This window comes from Epinephelus lanceolatus, chromosome 6, assembly GCF_041903045.1.
Source record: "Epinephelus lanceolatus isolate andai-2023 chromosome 6, ASM4190304v1, whole genome shotgun sequence".
NCBI classification, from domain to species: Eukaryota; Metazoa; Chordata; class Actinopteri; order Perciformes; family Serranidae; genus Epinephelus; species Epinephelus lanceolatus.
Window position 1 is genome coordinate 2647157 of NC_135739.1, and position 23949 is coordinate 2671105.

Consider the following 23949-nt stretch of genomic DNA (forward strand, 5'->3'; position numbering starts at 1 on the left):
ACGACTGGAAACGGAAATCCATCCCCATCAGCCGGCTTGGTCACCACAAAAACATGGAATATAGTCCTCTGACCATGTATCATTAAGCACCTGCACCTCCTCACGAGACATTTTCCAACTTTGTCCTTTTTTTTTTTTTTTTTTTTTTTTTTTTTTTAACCTCTGCTTCTCCTGGTTCACGCTGTTGGCTTTGTTTTTTTTTTCCTACCCAAAATGCACTGCGCTCTACATCACTTCCTCTCTTTGGTTCACTTCCTGTCTTTGGTTTGCTGGATAGCCCGTTTGCATTTCCCACTGTAAGCGAACCGCACCAGGGTTCACTTGCAAGTGAACCGAGATCCCCAGTTTTCAAGCGGACCAGGGTTCGCTCGTTTGGGCTGCACCAGAGTTCGAATGAGTGTTCACACAACTCCAAATGAACTGAACTATCCGTGGAAGCGCACCAGGGTTCGTTTAAAGCGGACCAAATAGCACCAGTGTGAATGTGTCCTTTAACCAGGTTTAACTCATTATAAGCCCTGAGTGCAGTATTGCAGTCTTTTGTGACGTGTATCGTGCAAGTTGAAATCGAGTTGACAATACAAAAATAATATGTTGTTCAGCTGTAATTCCGTTGAAGCCTTTATTGTATTCTTGTTAACTCACACTGACACTGATGGGGCAAATGGAGCTGCTGCCCACAGGAGCCGTGGTCTCAACTAAGGGACAGAAAAGTGTTTTCTTTTATTTTATGTCCCTCAGTGAAATATGCAGCGCTTTGTGAGGCCAACTTTCCTTTATGAGTTATTCCACAGACATTTAGAACATATAGTCTGGATCTTGTGGAAAAAATGTAGAAATGCGGCTATGAATGTCGTCATTAATGTACGATTTGTTCTCTGTCGTGTGTGAGTCGTTGACACTTGTCTGGAGGTTAAGATAAGTGAGGGCCTTGTAGATGAGTCTAGACCAAGGGTTACGTAACATTACACAACATCTCTTTCTCCAAGGTGCTGTGATAATATGTGATGCTGTATGACGTGTGATGCACAAAAAACTGAATGAATGTCATTGGTAATTTAAGTTTCTGTTGTAACTCTGTCCTTGGGCAGGTGCTTAAGAGCTTCTACCATTTAGTAGATCAGTCAAGACTGACCTGGAGAAAATGTTTTCCTCATCACTGGTGGTATGGCACAGTAAAGGTTGGATCTCTGTTACGTCTCCATCACTCTCTCTACTAACAAGCTGGTGAAGTCTTACATTTCTTCTCATGTTTGTCCTACAGATGTTTGGATCTGAACAGATCAATGTGGAGCACTTTGCGTCTGATGATGAAATGCTCCCCTGGACCTTTGAAACGTGTCAAACATACTTCTCTACTTTAAAGGACCATGTTTTGATTGCTTTAAACACTCTCAGCTCAAGTTTACTGTTATTCCCTCTCTGAACGCCTTTCAAAGTGTCAGTTGACCTGACTTTGGTTTATTTTGGAAGTGTGACCCTGGAGTGAGCTGTGTTGTGGTGCAGATTTGATGAAGGTTAGCTGTATGAAAGATATGACATCAGAGTCAGTTTAGGGTTTTACACATCAGGGTGAATTTAGGACTTGACTAAAGAGTCTGCAGACTGTATGTGTGTTTGAAGATAGCCAATGCTAACATTCAGATGTTACGCGGGTATAATGTTATTATGCTCACCATCCTACTTTAGCATGTTATTATGCTAACATTTGCTAATTAGTAAGGACAAAATCCTGAGGGCACACGTGGGTTAAACAAGATATGGGAAGATCTTTATATATATCAAAATATATTTATACTAACTTATAACTTTTGGGTGTGAGCTGTTTGCATCTCTGCGTGGGCTGAGAATTTGGTACCACTGTACTCTTTTCTTTTTTCTAGTGGCACCCAACTGTACCACTTGTCGCCCAACAACATTTCTCCTGTAGGGAGGACTGTGATGAAGACTGTGTATGCTGTTGATTATTTTTATTATTATTTTTTTATTATTATTATTATTATTTCCTCCTTTTTTATTTTTTTTATTTTTTCCTTTTATTATTATTATTATTATTATTATCATTTATTTATTTGTTTTTTCTTTCTTATTTTTTTCTTGTGGGGGTGGGTGGGGATATATATATTTGTTTTTATATACACTTTTTTCTTGTATCGAATATTTCTTTTCCATATATGGCTAAATAATGTGTATATATACTCATATAGTCGACTCCTGATTTTTTTTTTGAGAAAGAGATATATATGTACTTTTCTTTTTCTTTTTTTATATCTTTCTTGTTCGCCTCGTCTGTGTCTCAAGAAAATGTTGTCAAAACAAATTGAGAAATTTTTGTTTGAAATATGACAAAACTATCAATAAAAAGAGTTGGTGGAAAAAAAAAATATATATATATATATATATTTATACACACACACACATGTCAGTCGAATGGCAGCATGTTGATGCAGTGGTTAGCATTGTCACCTCACAGCAAGAGGGTTTCCGATCCCTTCAGTGCGGAGCGTGTTCTCCCTGTGTCAGCATGGGTTTCCTCTGGGTACTCCGGCTTCCTCCCACAGTCCAGAGACATGCAGGTTAATTGGTGACACTAAAGAGATACAGCTGATGTCTCCCACTCTGGAGCAAAGTTTAACTCCTCTGCAAGATGTGAGTTTACAAAGTGGTCAGATTGTGTCTCAACTCTATAATTATAGTAGTTAAAGGGGCATCAGTATGCTCTGATATTAAGGTTTAACTCAAGCAAAGCACAGGATTCCTTCATATCTTATAAAAGGGGACCAGGTTGTATAAAACTTTTTCTGGGATCTTTCTAGTGAATATCTTACGTTTTCTAATTTAAGAGTGCTCATCATCTCTCTAATCCGTTGTATAAATGAGGGAGACTTTGTTGATTCTTAAGGTCACCTCTGATTTGGGACACCCAAAGATGGCAGTGATGGGGTCGGGGTTGAATGCCTTTTTTATGTGTTTGCAAAATGTTGTGCAAAAATACAGTTTGAAGGGAAAATCCATCATCAGTGAACATATTAATAGTAATATATTTTGTCATCGCGTTATATTCAGAGGCCAGAAATGCAACATTAGTCTCACTACAATCCTTGTAGATCTCTGAACCTTCTCCTTACACTTGACCCTGCATTACTACAGGTGTTTGTGTAAAATACTTGTGCCCTGTTTTGAAGGCCCTCATGCTGAAGCCCAGGCATCTTTACATATACTGCACTTCTCCTCCAACTTTGTCCCCTCCTAGTTTCCCCAGTAGCTCTCCTGGTTCCAGTTTATGTTGGACTGCCTGCACTGGTTTGTTAGTTAGCAGAGTGTGAGTTCACCACTAGTCAAAAAGAAGGTGGACCCAGTTTACCTGGGCGCCATGGTTACAGCAGAGAGCAGACTTTACCTCACACCAGTGATATCCAAACCAAACTTTGCCTGTTAATGTCTGCCGGTCGAATTGTGTAATTAGCAGTAAAATGTCAGACACAGTGCACATGAGAGGATTTATTTTTACACAACTCTGAGGCATGACTTCAGCATCACTGGCCGATAGTGTGTCCTCCTACTGTATATCTCTTTGTGCTCTGCTCTTACAGTATAACAGGTGGGAAATGCTGCTCTATGTGTGACCTAGATCTCCTGTCTTTTTCCTGCTCCGTCTCTCAGGAGCTGTGAGAATAAATCCACCACTGAGGGGTTTGTGCAGCTGGTCCTCATTGTGGTCCTCTGTCTCCAGTTCCCCCATCTCTCTTTTCCCGTTACTGCTTGTGTTTTCAGTCCAGAAAAATACTGTAATACAAAGTGTAGCTGTTGAAATCAAATTTTAAAGAGCACTTTTCAAACAGTGAGTTGCATGTACATGAAATATGACAGTGTGGAAAAACTCAGGTTTAATGACAGCAAGAGGGTGATCAATAAAATGCTACGGGCACTTTTTGAAATATACACACAGAAAGTTAAACCTTCAGATGATTTGACAATGTGTTTACAAGCTTATACATTTTTCCCTTAAAAGCTTAAAATATGTCTTTGAAAGAGAAAATGAAAATATTCCGGAGTAGACACTTTTTTAAGCTGAGATAGGACATGAATAAGATTTTCCTGCTGTGTTCCTGTAAGACGAGAATGGAGAGAAGTTTCCAGAACTGTGAACCTGTGCCTGTGATTCCGGCGCTGCTGACTGATGTGATGTTACTATAACAGAGTCCAGTGGTGGAATAACAGCTGTTCACTCCATACAGGTATAGAGAGCACAGCTGGATCCAGGGGAGGAGAGCAATATGACGTAAACACAGGAAAGTGGTTCTCAGAGATCACTAATCCATTACAGTTGATATTTAGGAGTCTTAATGTTATGGCAGAGTTTTGTGCAGCACTGCAGCTAAAGCAGTGATTGTGTTTGTACCAGATGGATGTGTTCATGCATCGGTTTGGTGCTCGTCACATAGGGTGCATTCACACCTCAACAGACCAAACAGGTTACATGTGAAGGCAACATTTAGAAGCCTTTTCAGGTCGGGGATGAAGCGACAAGAAGGAATATTCTTTGATGATTTTCTGCGTTCTCCTTTCACATTAAAGCTGACAAATATGTTTACGTTGCATGCATTCTACTGAAAACAAAATGTTCGCACCGACACACGATCATAGATTTATCATTGTTTATTGCAGTGGGTCGTGGTCCAAAAGTGGGTCATGGGTCGATTCTGAATGGACCACAAGTGACTCACAAACACGTCAAGTTTGTAAAAAACACACTTTATTTTGAAGTGCAGGGAATTTCCGGCACAGAGTTTTATTTTGACAACGACATGACAGAGACGGCAAGCTAGCTCGACGACATGGCCAATACATGACACTGAATATTTTTAACTGTCTGAACCTTGAACTAATAACTAAGGACAAATCTGGATCCCATTGCTGGACTAGTTGGGAACCACTGGTTTATAGTATACCTTTCACAATGACTACATGTCAGTTCTGACAAGTATAATGTCCACACCCTAAAGTCATCTAATGCACTTGGAAAAGACTGGGTATATGTTACCCTGACAGTGTGACGAGTATGTTTACCCAGAGGGACCTCAATGGAAATGAGCCTTTGTGCTTCATTGTGTTATCCTGACTTCTTCTCTTACAGTGAAAAGTTGTGGATGGTACCAACAGAACCGCTCTTTACTGTCCCCATGTTTGGTCCCCCCTCTTTTGGGGTACCTAGCACACAGATCTGGTACTTAAAGGTGGAGCTGTGAACTCGGCTCAGGGCTGAGTTGTGTCTGGTTTTGAGGCTCATGTAACCACTGTTCATACTGTGGAGAGTTTATATGGTCTGTTAGCTTCTGCTATCATTTGAATGAATTCGAATGTTAACTTAAACTAAAAATGAAAGCATGACATTATGTTTTATTACTGATTTCAAGGTGCAGCTGTATTCATCCTCTCAAAACCATGCACGTGCATGATATAATGTTTTATTATAATCAATCCAGTAGTTTTGAATAGATTTCACTCAGGACCAAAAATGACAGAGAGACTGACCCACATCAACAGTTATAGCATGCTCTGGAAATCGTTGAGCAGTAATGTAAAATGTATGTGATTTGCAGTAAATGGGCTAAAACATGCAAACACACCATTATGGTCCTCTGAGAGTCTCCAAATGTAGAACCAAAGGTCAGTTCTCCTCCCCAAAACAGCACAAGCGGTCTTTATATAAATGCTCTTCAGCACATGGTAAACACATTTTTAGACTTCCAAATGCACACAAGCCATCAGGTGTTTGTGTTTCATTAGCTATGAAAAGCAGAGAGGAGTTAAGCTCCGTAAAGGCGCCTCAGTGGGAAGTGACTGTAATCTGAAGCTGCAGGAAATGGAAGTAAGGAAAGCAAAGGGATTATGTGTTAAGACACAATGAAAGAGGTGAGTCAGACCTTAATTACTGTCACAAAATTCAGTAGGCGGATGATTAGCGCTGGTCACACGAGAGTAGTTTGAGGTCATTTTTACTACAGGGCTGCCTTGAAGGTCCACCGCTTTAGCATTTAGCTCTTAATTCAAGAGACTGGGGGGAAAAAAACAGCAGTGCTTTCCTAATTTTTCATATTTTCCAATCCAAGCTGAGGAAATAGTTCCTCAGTATCAAGTATCTTTATAGAATCAGGCCTGCTGGTCAAAAAATAGAGTAACGTTTGGCATGAGATCAAAATCAACAGGTCTGGATTTGTTTCCCAGAGAGTGCAGCACATACGTGAACCTGCACTTCATATATGTCAGAGGTTAGTATGGACAGAACTGGAGCGTTGGCAGACAAAGATACTGCTGGTGGAGACCCCCTGTTGAACACAAGCAACGAGAGGCAGGCATGGAGATTGTATTTTCGGAATAATAATATAGCACAGTGACAGCAGATAGAACAGTATGTGAATGAAGGCCTCGACTGTAGACTTGTCCCATTGACCAGACTGGAGCTCTGCAGCTCTGAGCGGCGTGCTGCTGATCCTTCTGTTATTTCAGTGTGGAAACGTCAGGAAAATGTTGTTTTTGGCCGGCGATGAACACCAGGAAACGTCTGATACACACACACACACACACACACAGACTCATGTATCAAAATTCCCACAGTGCTCTGGTAGTTTTGTTTTGTGTCATGTGTAATTGGGTTTAGATAACCCTGCTTTATTGATGTCTTTTAATATTTACATTGGAGTTGTAGCACAAAGCCTGTCGCCTGCACGGCAATAAAAATACCAGATCGTAAGATAGAGGCTAAAAAGCACAAAAGTATTGGCTGCTCCATTGTATTTTGGTTTTTATATGGTGCTGTAACTTTCCAGTAGTGCTCCTGATGTATTGAGAATTTGGTCGAAGTAAATGTGTTTCAGCCCCTCTGAAATCTTTTTCCCCATGTGACGTGTTGTTGTAATATTGACCGCCGTACTGCTGTGGATGTCATGTTGGTTCAGTTCCATGAGTCACATAATAACAGACAAACTAAACAATAAAGTCGACCAGTAGCTTCAGTTCACCATCAGAAAGGGTTTTCTGACAGCAAGGTAAAGCTGTAAAATGATCTAAATATAGCATACCCACTGATACTCATCTTCAGGTTTGATACTCAAATCTAGTCCTCAGTAGGGTGCTGGGTGGTTCCCCTACCATTTTCTGTTTTTTTTTTTGTACTTTTAATATACATTAAACCAGTAAATCCCAACTGGTGGTCCAAAAGTGGTTCACGGGTCCATTCTGAATGGACCGCAAGTGACTCTGACATTTGTCAAGTTTGTAAAAAACACATTATTTTTGAAATACAGTGAATTTCCTGCACAGAGCTTTTATTTTGAAGTGCTGTTTCCTGCTGTAGAGTGAGTGACTAACAGACAGCTACTTGACAGAGACAGTAAAATAGCTCGACAACATGGTCAAACACAAGTACGATGCTGAATGTATTAAACTGTGTGGACCATGAACTGATGACTGAGGAGAAATTGGGACCCCAAGGCCGGACCAGTTGGGAACCACTGCATTAAACTGCTTTTCTTGACAACCGCCTTTCCCCAAAAAAGCTTCCAAGGCTGTGATGAAGGCCAGGTGCTTCAGTGAACATTGGAAGTGCAAGCTAGATGGTGGCGTGTAAATATCTGCACAATGCAGCAAGACTAGACAATATAAATCATTCATTAAATTTCTATGTATTTGGACAATTGATAGTCATTTGAAATTTAGTAGAAATACATTTGTTGGCCTTATAAATTGCTAGCGCTATGTTGTGCTACTCTGGCTGTTCAGACACGAACATTATCAGCTCCTGCTCACCGTCTTTCTGCTTCTGTGATGCCACCCCCTTCCATTTGATTAGCCAAAGCCAGGCGTCTACCGCCAGAAGTCTTAAAGGATAACTTCGGTATTTTTCAACCTGGGCCCTATTCCCCCATGTGTATGTGTGTGTATGATACATAGGTACAACTCGTTCTAAAATTGGTTCAGTACTGAGGGAGGCGGATGCAGCCGGGAGCCGTGAAATGAGCTAAAACGGTAACAGGGGCAAATGCGTCCCATATAAGTTTGCGCATTAAAAGTGCTTTTTTTCGCCACTGACCGGTTCATATCGCCAGTGCTATCTCTGTAAATAGCATACTAAGCGTTTCCCTTACCTCTGGGCTGTGACGTCATCTCGCGAGAGCTTTGCTTGTTGCCAGAAGAAAACAGAGGAGCCATGCTGAGCGCTGCTCCGAGTGGCGCTGGTTGTCCCGGAGTACAGCTGAGAGTTTTACTGCATCGATTGAAAACAATGGTTCGTGTTTGTGCTTATCCGAATTGCAAGAACAGGATGTCGCGCAACACCGCATACAGCTTTCATAGGCTGCCTTTGTCGGATGGCGAGATGCTGAAGTTGTGGCTAGTTGTGCTACAAATGGATGCTAACACTCCTGTCCAGACACTGCGCCTTGCAGACCATCGGGTCTGCAGTGCTCACTTCTCCCAAGATGACTACTGCCAGCCGAAGAAGAGAAGACATCCAATCCCGAAACACCTCTTCCTCAAGAAAACAGCTGTCCCACGAGTAGAGAGAGCTACAGACACAGTGGAGCAAAATTCGTGACATCACACAGCCCAGAGGTAAGGGAAAAGCTTAGTATGCTATTTACAGAGATAACACTGGTGATCTGAACCGGTCAGTGGTGAAAAAAAGCGCTTTTAATGCGCAAACTTATACGGGACGCATTTGCCCCCGTTACTGTTTTAGCTCGTTTCGCGGCTCCCGGGTGCATCCGCCTCCCTCAATACTGAACCAATTTTAGAACGAGTTGTACCCATGAATCATACGCACACATACACATGGGGAAATAGGGCCCAGGTTGAAAAATACCGAAGTTATCCTTTAACACAATGAAGTTCGCTTTGTAAAATCCTAGAAACACCCCTGCTTACATGTGCAGGGCTGCTGACTGGCCCCTGACCTTGTTTCATTTTGCAAAAGTGGCCCCTGGGCAGTGCAAGTTGAGTATCCCTGGTGTACACTTAAACTGATGTTGTGGTTTTTTTTACGTGATCCTTTTTTTAGGAGGCTAAAATATGTTTTGCTGCTGTTCCTGTCCTCAGCCACCAGACTCCTTTGGCAGAAACAGTAATTCAGTCGGGAACACTATAGTCAAGGAAAACCTTGTTTCCATTTACAGTATTATATTTGGCAGTATGGCTCTGTTCTGGGGCCCCTCTGTCTTTCCTCAGGCCCACGTAGAAAGCCTCATTCACGCGCCAGAGAGCACACCTCCCTGCCCTTCCACATGCAAATGAGGAAAGCCTGAGGCAGAGACCTCCCTACCTCCCTGCCCTTCCATGCGCCTACAGGGGGAGGGAGAGCAGCAGCAAAAACCCCCTGGGAACAGAAGGAGCTGGGGTGGAGGCATGTTGCAAAGCAGCTTGCAGAGGAAGCAGCAACAGTAGGCAGGCCAGATCAGTTCAAATAGGGCGCCCTGAATGAGATTTGCCAATTGCTTGCATAGAAAGGAATCATGTGATCTATCAGCTGCCTCCCTCCATCAGTCAGCTGCTCCATCAGTTGACTGGGCTGTTTGAAATCAGCTGATGTAGCTGGGATGTGAGCTGAGCTTGACATCGTGTCCGGCCTGAATTAAGGCTATGCTCAGTTTTGAGGAGCTTGGACATCCGAAGGGAGCTCGGAGTTGAGCCGCTGCTCCTTCGCTTCGAAAGGGGTCAGTTGAGGTGTTTTAGGCATCTGATCAGGATCCTCCTGGGCGCCTTCCGCTTGAGGTGTTCGGGGCACGTCCCACTGGTAGGAGGCAGAGCCAGAACACGCTGGAGGGATTGCATATCTCGTCTGGCCTGGGAACACCTCGGGGTCCCCCAGGAGGAGCTGGAAAGTGTTGCTGGGGAGAGGGACGTCTGGGGTGCTTTGCTTGGCCTGCTGCCCCCGTGACCCAGCCCCAGATAAGTGGATGAAGATGGATGGATGGATGGATGGATGGATGGATGGAGAACATGAGTTACTAATCACCACTGATGCTGAGCGGTTAGTTAGTTTGTTATTTTGTGACTTCAGGAGCTGAGCTAACATGGCGTCCACAGCAGTAGGCTACCTCGCTAAGCTTCTGTGTCTCGATACTCCTGTCTGCTCCTCCACACTGGGAGCATACGGACCGCAGGACTCACTGTGGATCATTAGTGTTCTTACAGTACAAATGCAGTATTACACTGAATCTGTCACCTGGTTAAAAAAGATATAATGGCATCATGTTCCACCTCCAAGCTCAAATCCTGGAGCTAACACTTTTCTCACTCTGCATGCTCACTCTCAGTGAACACTGTGTGTGGGGGGTGAGTGGGGGATCAGCACTGTAACCGACGTCACCGCTTCTTGAGACCGGTTGAGTGGGAGTTTCCATTTGCAAACCACAGAAAAGAACACAGATGGACCCGCCCTTTTACTAAAAAATTAATACTTGATTCCTGGAGTTTTCTCCGCTAACATCAAAGCGTCTCACTTGCTGCACAGTTTTGTTACATAAGACGTGATTAACATGGTGTGAACAATAAAAGCCAGTTATATAACACAGACTTTGAGCAGCAGTAAAAGTGCCCCAGCTGGTTTCTCCAAGTAGTTAACTCGGTCATGATCAGATAACTACACCAAGCTGTCCAAGTTAAGCAAACTAAGTGGAAGCTTTTGCTAATGTGGCTAAAAACCCAACACGTCCTCATCCCATTGTCTGCATTTAACAAAAAAAGCTGCATGTGAAGTGACCAAGGGTTTGCCCATTTTTTTAACTCTACTTTTGTGAAGTCACATCAAATGAAATGTGGACAGAAACAAGTTGAAACTGGTTGTTCTACTCTGCTAAGTGGTCAGTTGGAGGCGGCTTGTTGGCGCTGCGTCTGTCCAGCTGAAGTCATGTCTGTGACTCAGAGTCTCAACGTCTCTTTCTCCCCTTCCTCCATCATTCATTCATTCATCATTTGTTCCGACAATTAGTGTGAACTCTGTCAAATTATAAAATAAAAAAAGCTCCATTTTAATTGCATATGAACTGAGACTCTTCTGTCTTGTGTGGCTGATATTGAAATATCACCACTGTCAGAATTTAATAGGCCTTCTCTCATAGAGTGATAAAGCACTAAAGAAATGGAAATTCCAGTTTGGTGGGAATTATTGTGTCTTTTATTGAGTGGAATAAAAACATGCTTCCAATTAAGCTGGTATTTTCCTCTTGTATATGCAAACAAATGTTTGGTTCCCATGAATACAGAGGAGTGAATATAAAATAAGATGTGTTCATGCTAACACACTGAGCTGTTGTTCACTGTCTTAACCTTCTTGAAGTGTGTATCGCACATTTGTGTAACCTGCTGTGTCCGTCTTCTCTTTCAGATTGGAAGTCTCTGTGTTTGGGATGAAGCTGTGGGACGTTCACTTCCTCCTGCTCATCCTCCTCTACCTGTTAGGAGCCGTCACATCACAGGTCAACCCAGGTCTGTGCCGCCACGAGACGCCAAACTGTTTTCTTCTGTGCTATGATTTAGGTGTTTGCCGGTTGCACAAAACACCTTAAGTTAAGATTTTCCTTTTAGTCCTAGCTAAGGTTTCCATCCCTGCTAAGGGGAAATAACTATGTGTACCAAATTTCATGGCAATCCATCCAATATTTGTTACGACATTTGATTAAAAACTACAAATGTCAATTGGCACTAGATTAAAAGTCAGGGGCCAGTTGCACAAAACACCTTAAGATTTTCCCTCAAGTCCTAGTTAAAATCTGAATCAGAATAAAATCAGTTGCACAAACACCCTTAAGTCTTCTTCTTAAGGTTTCCTTGAAATGTTCATTTAAGTGTTTATGGTGATAAATTAAAAAAACAACACACCCTGAGAAGAGTGTTCTGCGACCAGGAGAACCTGATGGATATACTTTTGTTTTTACACTTTAGATTTGAATGAATTCATTTTTGTTGCTTCTTCATACAGTTGTTTTCCTTAACTAAGGAAACCTTTTAAGGGATTCTGTGCAACTGTGTAAGTCCTGCAGTTGAGGAGAAATTAAGTCTTAAGTGTCATACTTGAGTAGAAAACTTACGGTGTTTGGTGCAACCAGTCCGAGGTGTAAGGGAAAAAATGAAGAGAGGAGTTTACACACTTCATCAGCCTCACGACAACTCTTCCTTGTTCCTGGGTCACATGTCACTGAATAAACCAATCAGAAGCTGGGAAGACTGTTTGCATGCTGCATGCAACATTATGTACTTTTAAAGGGCAGCTGCAGCACCTACTGAAAGTAAAAAGAAAAGTATGTGATTTGGAAGGCACCCTGGTTTAAAGTCACTGATGAGAGTATTCAAACATGTAAATATGTAAACAGTAACCTTTGTGCACGTAACTTACCTTTAACTCAAGTATATGAATTAACTGCACTTCTGAAGCTTACACAAAAATAAAGTGGAAATAAGAATAAAGTCTAACATTGAATATTAGCGCTGGGCATAAGAATAAATAAATAATAGGAAAACAGAATTTTGTTGCATCTGGAGTTGAAGTTGAGATGTTGAGAATAAAGTGGAACTTTTGAGAGAAATCTTTATATTTCAAGATTAAAGTCAAACTTTTGAGAATAAATCCAGCTACAAGTGTTAGTGTATATGGTTATGGTGATGAGGATTTTGAGGAGACTGTGGTGAAAACTGCGTCCTTTCATCCTTTCAGAAGGCGATACCACACAAACTTGGGGGAGGTGGCCACATTCATGCAAACTGAAATGTCTGGCAGTCGACAGATGTGAGGTTATTGATGGCTACACCTGTGTGCAATATGGATAGGACGTGTTATAGTCTATCACGAGGCATTTACTTTATTCTCAAAATGCAAAAAACCCCTCCTGCTATGACTTATTTGTTTCTATGTCCGGGACTTGATGTGTAATTTCCACTGGGGATTTTTTAACCACCAGTATTGTGCCTAATACTTCACTGTTTGACCAGCCATTGGATTCTGATGTAGTTCAAAGAAATGAGAAAGGAGTTTCATTCTTAGTGTATTGAGATGCATTCTGGCAGAATTAAGCACAATGATCAACTTAATTGTATTCCAGATTTCGTTTCTGTTTCTGTAGTCCCTAAACGTACGTAGAAATGCAGGAAATCTGATTCACATCACCTTTGCCTGACGCTGACACTGAAAGTTTGACTTGATCCTTGACGTGCATCTTTATTTTAATGATGCAGAATAAAAAGTAAAGAAATCTCCCTCCTCTCATGTTTCCCCTCTAATACTCATTCTGACTGCAGTGAGATCATATTTGAGAGTTTGTGAATACATATAAAATGAGTTTTGTGAGTTTTGGGTAGTGTTTGTTGAGTTTGGTGCTCCAGTCCAGTCCAGACTGCGACTGAGTCCGATTTTGGATAAGTGCTGCTTTGTGGGAGCCGTGTGGTCCCCTCTCTCTGGTTTGGCCTCTTTGATCGTGGCATGCACGCCTTTCTCCAGCTCTCCCTCCACTGTACGGGTGGTTTTTGTGATGCCAATAAAAAAAGGGCCCAATAATTTTTTAACAAGGAAATGGAGTAGCAACATTTCGTGGGCAGAGACAGAGTTAAAGAGGAACCAAAGAGAGACGTCGTGTTGTTGTTGAAATAGTAGAAATACTGCAGATATCTGCCAGTAAAAACTCTGATCTGGCTCCTGTTTATGACTTCAGTCTCAGAGCTTCTGTCATCACGCTGAGTTTTCCTCATTGTTGAAAGGATAATGAATGTCATGCGCTCACAACTAAACGGTCATTAATGATGGTTTCTGTCAGAAAGGTTCAACACAGAGTGCACGGGTCACTCTGACCTCACTCTGCCAAGCTGTGTTTAAAAAGAAAGAAATAACAGTGGAAAAAAAAAAAAAAACGCTCCATCACTTCCACATCCTCCCGCCTCACTCCACCCCACTTCCACTTTCAAAATAAAACTTATGACATTATTTTCCATGCTGTTATACAACTGAAAATCCAATTACTTTTTGAGAGTGTATGAAAATAAAAACGAACACGAGGTTGTGATGCCAGGCTGCTGCTGAATCAAAAGTACAAACGTTACTTTTTAAAGAAGAAAACAAACTTTTTTTCTGGAGCCCAAACTATGAGTCATTCTCGTCTTCAGTGAGTGAAATACTGGAGAAAGACCTTTTAACATTTAACCAGTGGTGGAAACAGTGACTGTAAAGATCAACAGTGGCTTTAGTGGAAAGAATTGATACAGCATAGTATCATGATATCTTTGTGTGGCAATATTGTATTGTCACACAGTAACAAGTATTGATTTTCTTCATTATATAAATTATTAATATTACACATACAAATTAAACTTTAGGTAGCAATAATATTGCATCATGGATCCTCTGCTGATTCCCACCCCTGTTTAATACTAGTTAGACTTCTGAGCCAACATATCCACAATGTAATGTTGACTAGTCAGAATTGAATTTTACATATCTAGAATACCATTTAGGATATCTGTAATGGAAAAAACAATATAGATATTTGCAATGAATATTTCCACTTGTAGGAATTTAATTGTTGATATCGTGATTTAACAGTTTCACGAGGTAGTATTGAGTTGTAGATATCATTAAGTAGAATTGCAACCAGTCAAAATTACATTTATTGATAAAATTATAACACATCAAAATTAAATTATACATATGTGATGGAGTTTTCATAAAGATAAAAGGTGATTAGTTGCAATAAAGTTACAGATATCTACAAAGAACATTTCCCCTCCTGCTATCAAGAATTAGCATGTTGGCTAGACAGAAATTAATTGTAGATGCCTTTAAGTAGAACTAGGTCTGTGCGATATGACGATATATATCGTGTGACGAGAGAAAAATGTCTGTCGTTTCATATTGTGCTCTATGGTTTATATCGTTGTGATGCAAATTACACTTTTTAAGGCAATATTTTCATCATTTGGACGTTTTATTGATCTGATTCACCAGCTTTCTCGCTACCAGCGCTCCCTCTCTTCACTCTAGCTTGCTCGACTACAGCTGCTCGCTCTCTCTCTCTCTCTCTCTCTCTCTCTTTCTCTCGTCTTCTTTAAAATAATTCGGTTGCCCGACTCATCGTAATATCAACAAACGAGGAGAAATGTTCTCCTCTTGTACTAGTAATGTTTTTGTACTCCCTCATGGCAGAGTTTGGCATGCCGGACAACTTTTTATTCACTGGATTAAAATGTGCTATATCGGGATAGGTATTGTTATCGGGATATGAGATTTTGGTCATATCACCCAGCCCTAAGTAGAACTGATTCTAGTCAAAATTAAGTTATTGATATGTCAGCTTGGAATTTAACTACTAAGAACGTAATTTCAGATATCAGAAATTACTTTCATACTAGTAACAATTTGGTTTAAGAGATCTACAATTCCTTTTACACGATACGATACGATTCAATGCGATACGGTATATTTTGTTGTCCCTGTAGGATATTTGTCTTGGACTCAGGAGCTGCACAGGTATCGCTGCCTTACATTAGTAGTCCAGAAGAAATAAAAAACATACACCATTAAAAACAACAACTTAAAAACACAAACTGTGCAGTATTGTACATCAGCCTCTCACGTATTGCTTAACTTGTTAGAATTATTGCATAAATTGTCAAAAAATGAATTCCTGTTTGTCAAAAATGTTATTATAGATATTTATTGACATTGCTAATTTCGGCTACATATTCAAAATGGTTATGCTAATTTAAAAGTCGGACGGACATATCAGAAATGCTGATATCTCCATTAGTCATGATCCCTTTTCAGCATGTTGAAATTCAACTGTACATATTTGTAATGTTGTCATATTTTTCTTAGTAGTGAAAAAGCATTACTTATATCTATTATTACTACTATTATTTGTCGTCTAGTCAAAATGTAATTTCTACATCTGAAAATATATTTGTAAAGTGTCAAAATTGTTTCACAGATACTTGAAATTAACATTTCAACATGTCAGATAGGGATGAGCCGTTATATGTCTGTAAATCTACTAAATCATCTGTATCCATGTCTGTACTTGGAATGGGCGGAGTTAAAACAGAAGGGGGTGGAGTTTGTAGTGAAAATGGGTGTGGCCGAACCAGAAGTTGTTATGAAAACCTGAGATTGATATGGGTTGATCAGAAGTTTATTTATTTATTATTTATTAGGAATCTATTGACAGGATCATCTCTGAATTGAGCTTTGAGCTAACGGATGTTGACATATTTAACGTGGATGATACTCGTACTTTTACGTACTCGTACGTAAAAGCACATTATCCACAGCAGTTACTGGTTTCATCCCAGTAATCGGCTCAGCCCTAATGTCAAAATGACATTGGGGTTTCCACGAGTGAAAACTAAATCGCTTCTAGATTAAATGTTAAAGGGCTCAACATACAAATACACACACACACAAATTCTGTCTTCCCCTGTTTGACATTCATTTGTTCTTTGTGCCAAAGCGAACAAAATCAGAGAGAGTGGAGAGTTTTATGGGGAGTTTCAAAAAAGCGAGGAAAGAAATAGCGAGGGTGAGCGAGATAGAGATCACAGAGAGAGTTTATAGACGGAGTTTCAAGTCAAATAGTGTGTGCATGCTGTGGTTAACTTCATGCATATGTCTCCTCACACATATATATATTAATAGCTACATTTCTGACCTATGTGACCAGATGTGTGTGTAATATAGGAGCTTTAAACGTTTTCTATAGAGTCATTCAGCACCGACACTTTTCACTGTGGATGTTTTATGAGGCATCTTCTCAACTACACTTAATTAAGTATTTGAGAGTTTGACCCTTGTGGGAGTGACTTTCTTTGCTCGTCTCTCTTCTTACTGTGTTTTTGTGAGTGAGTGAGTGTGTGTGTGTGCATGTGTGTGTTTGTGTGCCTGCTCGCATGCATATATCCGCATGCACACGCATACTGTGGATCCAGCTATCCCACTGGAGTCTGTGGCTAATGCATACCAGACATTCTGACAGCAGGAAAGTCCATTGAAATAGGCTCTGTCTTTCTCCCCGGCACTTGTGTGTGTGTGTGTGTGTGTGTGTGTGTGTATATATGTGTGTGTGGCTGTGTGTGTGTGGTGTGTGTTTCCCAGTATTTGACCACTCATAAGTCATGGAAAGGACTGTTTGTGCATCTGATCATGGTCAAAGTTCAACAAGTTCACCATTAAAGACAAAGTTGTGTATCTGTAATCTGACCCGAGGGATACTTACATACACTCAAAAACCACCAACGATGATTTTTTAGAATGATCACTTCCAGTGTCACTAAAAGCTTAAATCTGAACCTGCTCTAATATATGGAAGCAGGATATATCCACCCATAATTCTGTCTAATGCTTTAGTTCTGCTGCATTGAGAAGAGATTCATTTTTCCACAGTCTGGAAATATTCATGGCTGAATTTAGTCGAGCTGAGATGTTGAGTGATGCCAACTTTCCCCTGTTTAAAATTCCCAAGCAATGGAGTTATACCATCCCTGTCTTTCCCATTTTACTCGTGAGTGGGCGAACTTTATTTCACTGTGGAGGGGGAGGAGGTGTGGACATGAGCGGAGGCCTGTGCAGAGCGGCCAAATATCAAGCAGTACTGTTATTGTGTGGGCTTCTTCCTGTGGGGATGTTTAGAGTAAACCTTGAATGAAAGAACGAGTGAATGACTTAATGGATCAGAAAAAAAAGTACACATCTCTGTATTAACTTTACAGCAAGACTAGATTTTGAAAGAAGAAATCTGCCTCTGATGTTATAACATTTTAACATTATGCTATGTTTTAACATGGCACAGATAAACATTATATAGTTAGTTATAACTGCTGTTAATAGATCTGCGTTAACTTTGCATCGTGTGAAGGTGCCTCCTTGTCACTTCTGTCTTTTCGCAACCAACAGAAAAATACCTAAAAGGTGTTTTGTGTCTGGATGCGCTACCTACAGGGTAAAGAACCTGGAAATGGGTTTTTCTAAGCTGCCAAACCAAAAACTGATCTTTTGGGAAGGCAAAGGGGGATACAGGCAATAACATGTGAGGCATCAGCAGGAAAACTGGGTGATCCTGACACTCATAACTAAGTTACAGCTGCTAATTTGGCCGGACAACAGCAGAGGTTGAAGCTAGCTGTTAGCATAAATGATCATCTTACCAGGTAATTTAATCAAATAGGTGTAAATATCAAAGTATTTCACTTGTGGCCATTCAGTGGGAGTAAGGAGAAGAAACATTCTCCTTATGTCCACAATCGGGTGCCTTTTCCTCTAAGTTTTACTAAACTTCAGTAGCAGTGGTTAGCCTGGAGTCTCTGTAGCAAGGCTAGCTATGGATCCTAAATCCCGAAAAGTAAAAGTCTTGGAGAAATATAGAGGATTTAATAGAGTGTGGACAGATTATTTTGCTTTCACCACCAGTGCTGCAAAATTAACGTACAAAATAATTATAAAGAGCCCACTGCAGAGTCGCCACCTTGTTATGAATCATATTAATGAAAGCTCCTTTAGACCTTTATAAAGATCAAGTAATGTTGATGGGCTAATTTACCTTTATTTATTTATTTTTTTGTGGCTCCTGAGTGAAATATCTGCCTCTTTAGCTGCTAAATGCTGGCGAGAGTGAATCAGAAAATTAAAGTCACAGGCCGTAAAACCACAACAATGGAGTACAGCAGCCCACTCGCCAGAAGGAAATGTTGGCATTGTACGTTTTTGCCAACCACGAACATTTTTGCTAACACCGAACTAGGCTTGTCACGATACCAGAATTTCAGTAGTCGATACCAATACCAGTGACTTTTCACAATTCTTATTCTCACATGCGCCACTGGCTGCGCACGTGAGTGATCGACGGTGACAACGTGTGTGTCAGCTTCGTCTAATGTACCAAGTGCAGCGCGATGCTGGTATATGACAACAAAAAGACGGGGACCTCGACACTTAAGAGGCACATGACAAAGGCTTGCCATGGAAAAAAAGACGAGAGTCAGCCTCCAATGTCCACGTTCATATCCTTTAAAAAAGTCGGGTTTAAACCTGGCTCGGGCTCATAATTACTGTTAAAGGGCCGGGCTCGGACAGAACATGCACGGGCTCAGATGGGGTCGGGCTGGATTTTTTGGGCCCGATCTAAGCTCTAGCACTTGTAGAAGCCATTGTTTCTAGCAAAGACGATGGAGAACAGGTGTTCGTCTTCGGCGCTCGTCCTCGGCACCGGCTGACGCACGTATACTGCCCCCGTCAGTTCTGACAGGAATCAACACGGCCCGCTGAGGGCAAAGTTGTATCCGGTACGTACGGTAACGAAAAAAAAACAGGTACCGACGTATTTTTTGCATGTTGGCATCGACTTGGTACCGAAGTATTGGTTCACATGACAACCCTACACCGAACACATTTGCATGTGTCTCACGTATCATATCAACATTACTAAAGTGACGTAGCATCTGAACTGACTTTGTATCAGGTGATGGGGGATTGGTGGATGACATGTCACTGAGGCAGCTGACCAACAAACAACAACACCAGTTGTGTTTAAGTGACACCTCGCTGCTTTTCATGCGGCTTGTTAAGCACCTAAAGTTTTTTTTTTTTAGTGACCTGTCACTGTTTTTCCAGTGGGGTTAGTGCCATTGAAAGCAGTTGTCTTTTGCTGAGTCATTGCTGCGTATTCTGCCAGGATAGTGCAACAAAAAGTGGTTGTTTTTTTACAGCCATCTCTGTTTTCTGCCAGGATAGTGCGACGACAAGCGATTGTTTTTTTACCAAGTCATCACTACGTTTTCTGCTGGGACAGTGCGATGCAAAACAGTTGTCTTTCACCAAGACATCACTGTGTTTCCTGCTGAAATAGTGCAACAAATAGCTGTTGTTTTTTATTGAGACATTGCTGCGTTTCCTGCCAGGATACAAAGAAAACTATGTTTTTTTAAAGAGACGTCACTTCTTTTTTCAGCGGGGATTGTGCCCCCGTGTCAGCTACATAATAAGGTACAAAAGTAATGGTTTGCAATGCCAGCATTTTTTCATGTTTGATAGGTTTCTGTGAGTTTGTCACTACAAGCAACCCCTCTCTTATTACATGTAGTCGATTAATTGTTAACTTAAAAATATTGATTAGTGCAGCTTTAAAGCAACTGAATCAAAAAGATCTTGAGTTTTAATCCTGTAATTTCCACTCGTGGTCACACTGTAGATAATACATGTAGTAAAGCAGACTATACATTTATGAGCAACACGACCAAAACCTCCCTCAGCAGACAGGTATTATGTAGCAGATGTGAACATCAACTTGCATGACTACAGAGCGTGTGTGTGTGTGTGTGTGTGTGTGTGTGTGTGTGTGTGTGTGTGTGTGTTTGGAGCCAGCGGTTGGACAGCAAACACTGCAGAACAAACCTGCCTTTCAGTCGTCAGGGTGCGGTAAAATCAAGAGGTGAGAGAGAGAGGGTTTGGTCCATTACTCCTTCATCTCTCTCTCCTTTCCTCCGCCACACAAGGCTGGTATTTTTCCACCTTTTTCTAGGTTGATATTTTTAGATACTGTGGCCAAACGTTGAGTCTGATGGGTGGTGTTGATGTATGTGTGAGTAGGGGGGCTAGATCTGTGTGTGTGTGCGTCCAAAGGAACACACTGGCCTGCCCCCATTGCTCACCCCAAGGGTCACCTCTGAGTGGGTTGGGTAGATAAATAAACACAGCAAAAACCAACATTTGGAAGAGTGGTCACACATCCGGCACGATATACACTGAGAGCCGTCTCTCTGACTCTCTCGAGGATGTGGTTAAAGACTCTGATAATGACTCCTATTTTCATCAATTATGTCCCAGGCAATTTTCAGTGTTTTTCCCAAAGTGATGTTGCATCGTCTGTGTGTGTGTGTCACCGTATCTTCCTGGCAAGACTTCAGAGAAAAATTACACAATTTATGCCACCAGCTCATACCACATGCCATAAACACACTCATCCCAGCGTTTCTACCAAGAGTACTTTTTGTCTTTATGACAATGTGTCATCTCAGTGTGTGAGACCGTGGGCGTAGAAGATGATGCACTGCGGTCATCTCTTTCTTTGTCTTGACAGTGATGCCAGTTTAGCAATTCTGTTGCTAGATTTAGAACTTCTCAGTCTACCCTTTCCTCTCCAAAATGCATCTTTTATGTGTTAGTGGAATCAATTTTAAGTGAACTTAACTGGTTACAGTTATTTATAGGGCTGCCCCCGGCTAAGACTGTTCCTAGTGGACCAACAGTCCTCATCAGGGTCCATCAGTGGACCAACAGTCCTCATCAGGGTCCATCAGTGGACTAGTCTCCTGCATGTTTCTGATATGAATGTAAGGATTAAATGATATATTTTGGTGGTTTGAGTTGAAGGTGTGAGAAAGAATAGTATCAGTAACATTGTTAACACTGTGCTACATTACAGAGAAATACAAACCGTACTAATGAACCTTCATTAATATAGGCCTATATTTTATCTCCAAGTGCACGTCACACACTGAGCGAGCCGCCTGTTAATGGCGCTGTGGGCTAATGGGCATGTAGCTACTTCCATGTTTCAGATGATACGTCATGTTTGTAGTCGACCAATGAAGATGAGTTTACATATCACCTTGGGTTCGTCCTTCACCTTCTCAAAATGATCCCACTCTTTGGATTTCCTGCCCGACATGTTATTAACTAGCCTGTATAGTTTGGATTTAGTCCATGTGGTGCATCTTTAGACCAAGAACCAGTAATTTCAGCAAGGCTACAACTGCTGACGTGTGGTTTTATCATAGATTTTATAATGTAATGAGACAAAAAAAAGAATAAAACAAAGCTATGATGTGTTTCAAATAAACAATTCTGATTAGGGATGCACAATTGCAGCACATCATCAATATTGGCCGATAGTGTCTTTAATATGAACTATTAGTGTCGGCCAATGTGTTTTTTCTTATTTTGCGCAATGCATGAAAATTATATACATTGAGAACTATTGTATTTCATGTTTCCATCTGCTGGTGGGCCATCAGGATAAGAGTATGCATGCATAACATGATGTTAATTCCACTATAGAAGAGACTTGATGATCACTAAAATTAGGAAGGGAAGAGGTGAGGTGAGGCGAGGTGAGGTGAGATAATCCTGTATTTGTCCCACAGTAGGGAAATTTACATTACATTTACATTACAAAGCGATGGTGCAAACAGGAAATGACTTATGGGCAAAAAATCCAATATTGTGCATCCCCATTTCTGATCTTAAAAAATAAAGACTCTAACAAATGCTAAATCATATTTTTTGCCGAGATGGCCAGTCAATTTGAGTAATGTCACTATGTATTCATACTGACGTCATGACACAATGACATCACGTTATTTAGCAGCTTATAGCAACAGCGACCTGTCTGTAGCAACTTCCCCTGAAAATGAGTCCGCAGCGCTGCATCTTGATGTCTGTTTACACTCTGTACCTCTCTGTGAATGAGACTCATGTGCTGCTCTTCAGGAACGGCAGCCACTTCAAACCCCATGACCCTCTGCACCAGGCTGCACCAAAGACAGATACAACATCAAGCCAGCGATTATGATTCCAGCTTTTCCATTTTCAAACGTTGACATTTCTTGTCATCTTATCCTGCCCTGTTTCGATTTGAAATCGTTTATTGGAGATCTCTGCTGTTTCTCTTGAAGCAGTTTCTGAAGATTTGTGTTTTACTACAGCTATCATACGTGCAGTCTGAGCGCCGCACCTATCATTAAAATGGTTTCGTAATGATGCAGCCAAGGATACCGCTAATATGCCGAGAATATGAGAAGAGTTTTTTCTGTTGATGTGGTCTGCTTACAGCTGAGGCGATCCAGTGCGAGGAGGGAAACAGGAGTGGAGGGGTGTAAACATTTGGGGATAAGTGACGAGGGCTGCAGTGAAGGGGGCAGCGTGGAACAAAGGTTAGAGAGGACAAGATGAAAGGACAGAGGAGGCGAGTGCGGACATCTGGAAGAGTTTTTGTTTGTGCCTCCTTCAAGCTGTCACTGTGTCACTGCCAAGTAGAAAAACCTGCGTGCGTGCGTGTGGTTGCATCTACGCCTGGTTTTGTGTGCACAGACATGTGAGCGGCATATCAGGTCATCGGTCCCAAACCTTCGGGGGATTTTCACATCTTGACTTTTAAGCAAATATTTGGAGGAGATCAAGAAAAGAGGAAGAGAGAAGAAGGAGGAAAGAAAGAGCGAGAGGGGGACAGAGAAGGCCTTGAACCTCGAGCTCTGCTGTTGCTGGCATCTTCTCAAAGGTTTTTCTGTGAGACAAGGGGCCAGGCGAACGGGGTCAGTCTCCCTTTAACTTCCGACTCCAGCTCCACTCAAAGCCCCACGCTATCACGTGCACAGGAATCAAGTTTTTCCAAAGGCTCTTTCATCCATAAATGAGGCTAACTTGCGGTCATATCCTGTTAGGTGAAGTTATCAGTGTTCGGCCAAAAACACAACATCAGCCCAACCCTGTAGATAATGTGCGACGGTAAAGTGCCCTTTCATTTTTGCTCCTGGAAACACCCAGAAATCAGTAGATTCACTCAGAGCCTCGTAAAAGTTAATAGATACCATGTTGGCTGTGTCATGCTCAGTTAGCCGCTAGCCAGCTGGGCCTAAATGAGATGAAGACTTTCTAAATCATGCTGTTAACTTTTATCACCTCTCGCCACTGAAGGGGGGACAGAAGAAAAGAGAGAGAGGGGAGAGACCACACAGGAGGACAGAGAGGAGACATGAGGGGGTGGACGGGAAAACAGGAAACAGAGGGCATATTGCTTCTATTGACCACACAGTGGGGGCGTGATGGGCTGAGACCTGCCAGCTTTACCACACACACACACACACACACACACACACACACACACACAGTAACCAACTCCTGTACATGTGCTTGATACCAGCACT

The 23949-nt window shown here is 41.5% G+C and overlaps 1 protein-coding gene across 2 annotated transcripts in view; it reads left to right on the forward strand.

The window, feature by feature from the left end:
- ddr2a (discoidin domain receptor tyrosine kinase 2a) overlaps nucleotides 1–23949 on the forward strand; it is a 59983-nt gene that overhangs the window by 15149 nt on the left and 20885 nt on the right. For both annotated transcript variants that reach the window (XM_033622857.2, XM_033622859.2), the window contains exon 2: nucleotides 11384–11484. In XM_033622857.2, the coding sequence (XP_033478748.2) occupies nucleotides 11406–11484 (79 nt within the window). In that variant the 5' untranslated portion in view covers nucleotides 11384–11405. The remainder of the gene's footprint in view (nucleotides 1–11383; nucleotides 11485–23949) is intronic.